The 8,681-nt window shown below is 42.0% G+C and overlaps 1 protein-coding gene across 1 annotated transcript; it reads right to left on the bottom strand.

Annotated features, from left to right (window-relative positions):
• Positions 1-699: 699 nt before the first annotated feature.
• LOC146561432 (uncharacterized) lies at positions 700-6,530 on the bottom strand. The gene is made up of 5 exons (XM_085297528.1): positions 6,421-6,530; positions 5,281-5,429; positions 4,410-4,574; positions 4,198-4,332; positions 700-976 (listed from the first exon to the last, which is right to left on the bottom strand). Exons 2-5 carry the CDS (start codon positions 5,335-5,337, stop codon positions 944-946), a joined length of 390 nt encoding a protein of 129 aa, XP_085153654.1. The 5' UTR covers positions 5,338-5,429; positions 6,421-6,530; the 3' UTR covers positions 700-943.
• Positions 6,531-8,681: the final 2,151 nt, after the last annotated feature.

Here is an 8,681-nt window from a genome sequence, read left to right as displayed (position 1 = left end):
CTTTTTTTAAGCAAAAAAAAGCACCTGTAAGTATAACGTATTATTTATACTCCATACTTGATTTATAAACACCTATACATTTTTGATGGTGTCATCTCAGAAGTCCAGAAGGATATATAAACCTACACTCAGAAAAATAAAGGTGCCAACTGGAACCAAAAGTGGTTCTTTAGACTGATGCCATAGAAGAACCTTTTTTGGTGCCACAAAGAACCTTTCAAACAATGGTTCTTTGAAGAACCATTTCTTTCAGTGGTTCATTGAAGAACCTTTAAAAGGTGCCCCAAAGAACCATCAAGAAATGGTTCTTTGGGGCACCTTTAATGGTTTTTCCAAAGAACCTTTTTAAAAATGGTTCTTTAAAGAACCATTTTTTAAAAAGGTCCTTCAAATGGTTCTTTAAAAGAACCATTTTAAAGAACCTTTTTTGAGTGGTTCTTTAAAAAAACCATTTTAAATCTTTCAAAATAAAATGCATCATAAATTGAATTTGAGTAGGGTAAAATAAATACGAGCACAGCAAAGACATATTAATGGTTTATTGTCATTTTGTAGTATACCAAAAGACAAAAAGGCATTTTAACCCTCAGCACAACATCACTACTAATACATGACACATATTAGTGTTTTAAACAGTAATAATTAAATATATTGGCTATACTATAAATAAATATATATAAATACTATAGCTACAGATAACACAACAATACATGTATTGTTTAATTAATAAAACATCAGAAAGTGATAAAACACATTAGAAATAGCAATAGCTTCATAACAGACCAATAAATAGGTGGGGGACTCATTGTCTACGTTAACAACAGATACTGTAACCCTGGACACGTCTCCGTTAAAGTTTCGGTATGCCGTCCGGACCTGGAGCTGCTAGCTTGCGGCCATATTATCTACCTCGGGAGTTCAGTCATGTGATCTGTGTGTGTGTTTACATCCCTCCGAGGGCCGACGCAACAGCTGCCTGTGAGAAAATACACACAGTCACAGCAAGACTTCAGACACAAAACCCCGAGGCTTTCATTATTATATCTGGAGACTTTAACCATGCCACACTGGATTCTACTCTGGCTGCTTTTCACCAGTTTGTGAATTGTCCCACAAGGAGCAACAGGACAATTGACCTACTGTATGCTAATGTGAGAGATGCATACAGAGCCACCCCCCTCCCCCCACTAGGGAAGTCAGACCACAACCTGGTTTACCTACAGCCACAATACACACCCCTCGTCCAAAGGCAGCCTGTCACAACGCGCTCCATCCGGAGATGGACCCCAGAAAAGGAGGATGCTCTGAGAGACTGCTATGACACCACAGACTGGGATGTGCTCCTGAGCCCACATGGTGAGGACATAGAGGGGGCGACACACTGTCTTACAGACTACCTCAACTTTTGTGTGGACACAGTCGCCCCTGCTAAGACGGTACGGTGTTATCCTAATAACAAACCGTGGGTAACACAGGAAGTCAAAGCTGTCCTCAACATGAAGAAGAAGGCTTTCAGGAGCAAAGTGAAGGAGGAGATGAAAGCAGCACAGCGGGAGGTGAAACGCTGCCTGAGGGAAGCAAAGGACACCTACAGGAGGAAGGTGGAGCAGAAGTTGGAGAGGAACAATATGAGGGAGGTCTGGAATGGTGTGAAAACCATCACAGGCCACAACACCAAGAAAAGCACAGTGGGGGGGACTGTGGAGAAGGCAAACGAACTCAACAACTTCTTCAACAGGTTTGACCAGCCCACAACCCCCCCACCCTCACCTTCACTACAGAGTCCTCTCCCCACTCTCCTGCCTCCCTCGCTTCCCCCCCTTCCTGACACCATGACACCCCCCTCCTCTCTCAGCAGCAAGACATCTCCCCCCCTCCCCTCCTCCCAAACATCTCCCAGTGTCACAGTGGATCAGGTCAGGAGGCAACTGAGGAAGCTTCGCCCCAGAAAGGCAGCAGGCCCAGACAAGGTGTGTCCTAGGATGCTAAAGGCGTGTGCTGCTGAACTTGGGGAGCCGCTACAACGAGTCTTCAACCTCAGTCTGCGACTGGGGAGAGTGCCCGCCCTATGGAAGACATCCTGCATCGTCCCGGTCCCCAAAAAGAACCGGCCCAATGAGCTGAATGACTTCCGACCGGTGGCACTGACGTCACATCTTATGAAGACTCTAGAGCGGCTCTTCCTCAACTTCCTCCGACCACAGGTACAACATGCCCAGGACCCACTACAGTTTGCATACAAGGCGGGTGTCGGAGTGGAGGATGCCATCCTGTACCTCCTACACAGAGCCCACTCACACCTGGATGGGGGAAAAGGCACGGTCACGATACTGTTTCTTGACTTTTCCAGTGCCTTTAATACCATCCGGCCCTGTATGCTTCAAGAAAAACTGAACAGGATGGAGGTGGACCCCTGCCTGGTGGCTTGGATCTCCGACTACCTCACCGACAGACCACAGTACGTCAGGCTGAAGGACATCACGTCTGACACTGTGGTCAGCAGCACAGGAGCACCACAGGGAACTGTGCTGTCCCCTCTTCTCTTCACCCTGTACACCTCTGACTTCTGCTACAACTCTGAATTATGCCATATTCAGAAGTTTGCAGATGACACGGCCATCATGGGGTGTATCTGGGATGATCAGGAAGAGGAGTACAGAAGTCTGGTGAGGAACTTTGTCGCATGGAGTCACACAAACCACCTGCAACTCAACACCTCAAAGACTAAGGAACTGGTTGTGGACTTCGGGAGGTCCAGAGAAGGTCCACTGCCGGTTCAGATAGAGGGGGAGGAGGTGGAGGTGGTCAACAAGTACAAGTACCTCGGGCTGTGGGTGGACAATAAACTGGACTGGTCATGCAACACAGAGCACCTGTATAAAAAAGCCCAAAGCCGACTGTACTTCCTCAGGAGGCTGAGGTCTTTTAACATCTGCAGGAAGCTCCTGAGGATGTTTTACCAGTCGGTGGTTGCTGGAGTACTTTTCTATGCTGTGGTGTGCTGGGGGAGCAGCACAGCAAAGAGGGACTCATCCAGGCTGGAGAAACTGATCAGGAAGGCTAGCTCTGTGGTCGGCATGAAGCTGGACACTCTGGTGACAGTGGCAGAGAAAAGGACATTAAAGAAACTGATGGACATTATGGACAATGCTGGGCATCCTCTGCACACGGCCATAAACAATCAGAAGAGTCTGTTCAGTGACAGGTTGCTTCTCCCCAAGACAAGAACTAACAGACTTAAAAACTCCTTTGTCCCACACGCCATCAAACTGTTTAACTCCTCTCTGGAGGGGAGAGGGAGGGGAAACAGGAGGACAAAGGAGGGGGGAACAACTAAGCTGTAGTGCCTCTTCACCTCACTGTACAATACCTTCTGCAATACTTTTTGTAAATAGTCAACAGTGCAATAGACTCAATACTTGAAATGTGCAATTCACTTGTATTTTTATTTTTTATTCCTATTTATTCTATTTATCCCCTTTGTATATTTTATTTATATTCGTCTCTGTATTTATATATGTGTGTGTGTGTGTGTGTGTGTGTGTGTGTGTGTGTGTGTGTGTGTGTGTATGTATATATATATATATATATATATATATAACAATTCTGTAACTGTAACTTCGGTCGTTGCTGTGCTTTTTGGAAGTCGAATTTCCCAGAGGAACCCACCCGAGGGATTAATAAAGTTCTATCTTATCTTATCTTATCTTAAATCAACACATTTTCATCAGCAGATGTTTGCATGTTCAGTAAAAACATTTCAACAACAAGTTTATGATTAAAATGATCAATGAACTTCAGCCTTACGCTATGTAATGTACGTTTCATGTTGTACTCATGGTCCTTTGTTAGTCCAGTTTAGGACAATGTCTCTGACGTATGTTTCATACACTACTCTGCACTACTGCACTACTCTGCCTGGTTTGCACTCAATGTCATTTACCCTTATATTGTATATTGTATAGCTTTCTTGTTATATGTAAAATTGTATTATATTATTTAATTTTTTTTTACTTTAAAATATTTTACTTGCATTTTTAATCACTCTTATATTTAAATGTTCATTTTCTATTTTATCTAGGGATTGAGAGTAACGAAGTTTCTATTCTCTGTATGTCCTGTACATGTGGCAGAATTGACAATAAAGTTGACTTTGACTTCATATCAAATATATGTCATATCAAAACAAGCCCACACCTGCAGTTGTTTCAGTTTTTCACTGGTGTTTCCTGTCAGCTGGTCAACCTCACTCAGGCGGACATCCATATCAGCCAACCAAACGACAAGTTCCTCCCTTTGTGCTTCAAACCCCTCCCACTCTGAAACAAGGAGCTGAAAGAGAGAGAAAAGAGTCAATTATAAAGAAGAGAGAAAAGTGAAACCCTCCTCAGAAGGTCTGACTCGCATACCTGCAGTTGACCTGTGATGGACTCCAGTTTGGCGTTCACGTCATCCCTCGTCGATGCCAACAGCCGAGTCTGCAGGGTGCCCTGGAAGAGCTGAGTTAATGTTCGACTCCTCCTGGTCAGGCTCTCCAGCTGGATGACCCGAGGTCTCCCCTCTCGCCGCTGCCTCTGAACACACAAACACAAATTGCATCTGAAGCAGGAGGTGCAGATTTTTTTTTGCTATTCTTTTCTAAATCCAGGCTAGATCACGTGGAGGTATTTGGAAAACTGTTTTGGCCAGTGGACGACTGTTGTCTTGCAGAAAGTCAAATCAATCAAACATATGCGATACACAATCAATTCACAAGAACACATTGTAAAAAATAAGTCCAGTTCTTGCCTGATTTCAAGTGAAATCTGCATCAAAACAGGGTGACAGAAGTAAAACGAGAGCACAAAGCCTCACTTTGTACAAGCCTGCTATTACAGTTCTCCTCTATGCAGACGACTTTCCTGTTTTCAAGGCACAACTTGGATCTGCTGTACGAATCTTATGGATACACACTAAATGAAACAAAAGTGTGCATGACTCCAGATTCTGATCCCTCATCCTAATATGGTCCCAACATAGCAACAGCAATAATGCAAATGTTGAGGCTTCAAAATACAAAGTCCATAAACCAATGGCTGACATGGGTTTTATCATAAGGGTGATAAATATACAGATTTCAGTCTGTCTTAGAGATTTGATGTTCATTTACCTGCAGATGCACTATACGTACCTGCTCCATGGTTTTTCACAACATTTTGCACATCACTATTTAATACAGGAAGTACGTGAAATAAAACAAGTCATCTCTCTTTGTGAGAGGACCATATTAATGAAACAAACCTCAATGACATCATAGGGATCCCTAAAGATGCTCCTGCTGCTTCTCTTCCTCCTCATCCAAAGCTTCCTTCTCCTTGTCCTCAACTTCCATCCAATTGTAATTCAATCTAATTGTGTTTCTGCCCCTCCTCTTCCTCATTTTGTTGGAGCTGTGAACACAGTTAATGTGAATCTGGATTAATTTGTGCAAACAAGAAAAATCTACAGCTTTTTGGTCAGAGTGATGGAGAGTGGTCTTGTGATTTAAGCCGGGTAGAGTAGATTTATGTGTTGATGCTACCTGCTTCAGCTCTGGCTGCTGAGTGATATTTACACCCTGGCTGGATTACAAACTTTAACCATGTGCTGAACTTTGGCCCAGCGTTGATACCTCTTGTTAGTATAACGACCTCTTCTTAGCTTGTATGTATGATGGTGGATAAATGAAATATACAAAAAAATTTAACTATATTACAAAAGAACATCTATCTTGGAAACATCAAATGACTGGAGCATAACTTGTCAACTAGTCCGAAACTAAGTTATGCAGGAACAGTCAAAGACACACCTTCTCATGTTTGAAAGGTTCTTTGTGGCACCAAAAAAGGTTCTTCTATGGCATCAGTCTAAAGAACCACTTTCTATTCATTTCTATATAATTCGATTAGACAATGAAGAGTTATCTAAATCTAATTATTCATTCAAAACTCTTATGCATAGCTGTATTTTATACAGCTCATACAGAATTCAAAGTACAGGTTCATGTGAGTATTTAATGTACAGCTCATATCTACAGAATTTCAGAGTTTCTAGAGCAGACACAGAGCTCACGCCACAACAGGCTTCAGGCGCCATTTTAGTGACTTTAACAATATATTAAATTTTAATTTAGGTCTAGCTGACATTAGGTTATGTACGCAGCACGCAATTGAACCACATATTTTAGAAGCCAAAGGTTCAAATTAGCTGGGAGCACCTTCACTTAATTATAACAGTGGTTTTGTTAGGAAAACTGTTTCTGTATACCGGATACTAAATTGCGCTGACCTCAACGGCTAACTTATCTAGCTAATCGCTACTGTTAGCACAACATTAACAGCAAGCTACAATGACGAGTAACAAAAACAAAACAGTAATAAGGTTTTAATGGAAATGTTTTACCTTTTCTAACAGTCCCAGAATCCACAGCTTCAAAGTCCAGCAGGTACTGAAGACTGTTATCCATTTCGCTGTCACCGTCCGTGAGTTTTTTTTCCCGAAAGGTCAAGGCCCGCCGCTCACACACTCTGTCTGCGCATGCGCATCCCAACGACTGACCCCCTCCGTCCGCTCCCGGAAGGTTATAGTATGACGTGTTCTGACGTCACTCTCTCTCTCCCTGTCATTTATTTGGCTCGAAACACATATTAACAAATTGCTCAGTGATGAACAACTACTCAGATCATTTACCTAAGCTGTGCTTTGTCAAAACGAAGTGTGTGTTCATTACACTGACATTCTGTTCTGCAATTGTTATTTACTTGTATCTTATAATTTGACTTTACATACTGCTGGGTGGTTTGTAAAGTTTACAATAACTAGTATTATCATTATACTATATTTTCAAAAATATATAATAATCTCAAAAGTAATGCCTTGGAGTAGAAAATAGTAATGCTTTATTAAAATTTAAAACTAAAGTACAGTATTTGAATGTGTGTATTGTGTCTACTGTTTGTTAACTCACCATATTCATAATGTGTTTGTGGGGTTAGGGGTGTGTGTGTGTGTGTGTGTGTGTGTGTGTGTGGGGGGGGGGGGGTTAGGGTCTTTAGGCTTTGGCCCCCACCCCTGCCACCAGTATATTTTTAAGCAAATATTTCTAACTTTTATTTGAATATTCAGTTTCCTACCATCTTCTCTTAAAGGGTAATTGCCAGGTATCCCGCCCTCCCCCTTCGCACACACATGCACACAAAGAAAACACAGTATAATTCACAGCCTCGTTATAGTGAATAAATATTTATGCCATTTACACCATCAAACTTAAATTGCTAAGGATGAAGAACCTTTTGTTCTTTAAAGAACCATTTGTAATAGCTGAAGAACCATCCACAAAATAAAAAGGTTCTTTGACGTATGATGGTTCTTTAAAGAACCATGAAGCCATCTGAAGAACCATTTAAGAACCATAATTTTTCTGAGTGTATAGTAATGGCTTTGTCTCACATCCACATATTGGTCTTGATTTTAGTGATTAGTTCCTGTGACCTTTGAAAGCCTTGTACTATTGCACAAAGGCACAAAAGGGCTATTGCACTATTGTATATCATATTCTTTAGAATCTTTATAATACTGAACAGTTAATCCTGAGTGAAATAATGACACTTTTAGTTCCTGTATAAGAGGTGATCACTCTGAGTTTATAAAATAGGCTAGAGTTTGACAAGATTTGCCTTGTTTGCTGTGTTCATTGACGCAGGTCACTCTTGTTTTTGTCCACATTACAAGGTTCAGACTAAAATCTTGGATGGGTTGCCATGAAATTTGGGGGAGATGGCTACACAGTTTGTTTTTTCAATTTTTAAATTCAATTCAATTTTATTTATATAGCGCCAAATCACAATGGGTAGACCCTACAATAATACATACTGAGAAAAAACCCAACAATCATATGACCCCCTATGGTCAAGCACTTTGGCGACAGTGGGAAGGAAAAACGTCCTTTTAACAGGAAGAAACCTCCAGCAGAACCAGGCTCAGGGAGGGGTGGGACCATCTGCTGCGACCAGTTGGGGTGAGAGAAGAAAGACAGGATGAAAGACATGCTGAGGAAGAGAGACAGAGATTAATAACAAGTATGATTCAGCAGAGAGGCCTATTAACAGACGTTCAGTGAGAAAGGTGACTGGAAAGGAAAAACTCAATGCATCATGGGAATCACCCGGCCGCCTACACCTATAGCAGCATAACTAAGGGAAGATTCAGGGTCACCTGGTCCAGCCCTAACTATATGCTTCAGCAAAAAGGAAAGTTTGAAGCCTAATCTTAAAAGTAGAGATAGTGTCTGTCTCCCGAATCCAAACTGGAAGCTGTTTCCACAGAAGAGGGGCCTGAAAACTGAAGGCTCTCCCTCCCATTCTACTTTTAAATACTCTGGGAACAACAAGCAAGCGTGCAGTGCGAGAGCGAAGTGCTCTAATGGGGTGAAGTTTAGAATAATATATGTGCTATATATGTGTCAGGCCAGTAAAGCAGCAATTTATTTCATATGCAAGTGATAAGAGCTGGGTCTCCAGCTATGACCTTAGGCATAATAGCAATTTTCAGGGGAAGTGTCAGTAAGTAGCCAAGCCTGAAGGCAGTGCATCAGGTGAGAAGTTTAATGGTGTTGTGCTAAGTTGGAGCCTTCCGAGCCAAAAAGTGAAGCATGAAGACGCTTT

Source organism: Mchenga conophoros, linkage group LG13 (genome assembly GCF_057382185.1).
Source record: "Mchenga conophoros isolate Kocher_MC1m ecotype Shallow Benthic linkage group LG13, M_conophoros_male_GT1.1, whole genome shotgun sequence".
In the NCBI taxonomy this organism is placed as follows: Eukaryota; Metazoa; Chordata; class Actinopteri; order Cichliformes; family Cichlidae; genus Mchenga; species Mchenga conophoros.
This window is presented reverse-complemented; position numbering and strand designations above follow the sequence as displayed.

What these genes read in the sequence shown, in the direction of transcription:
- LOC146561432 (XM_085297528.1), bottom strand. Translation starts at nt 5,337, where the DNA reads ATGAGGAGGAAGAGAAGCAGCAGGAGCATCTTTAGGGATCCCTATGAT. An exon ending in ATCCCTATGATGTCATTGAG is followed by an intron (nt 4,575 to 5,280) that starts GTTTGTTTCATT and finishes TTGTGTGTTCAG; the next exon opens with AGGCAGCGGCGAGAGGGGAG. An exon ending in AAAAACTGAAACAACTGCAG is followed by an intron (nt 977 to 4,197) that starts GTGTGGGCTTGT and finishes ATTTTCTCACAG; the next exon opens with GCAGCTGTTGCGTCGGCCCT.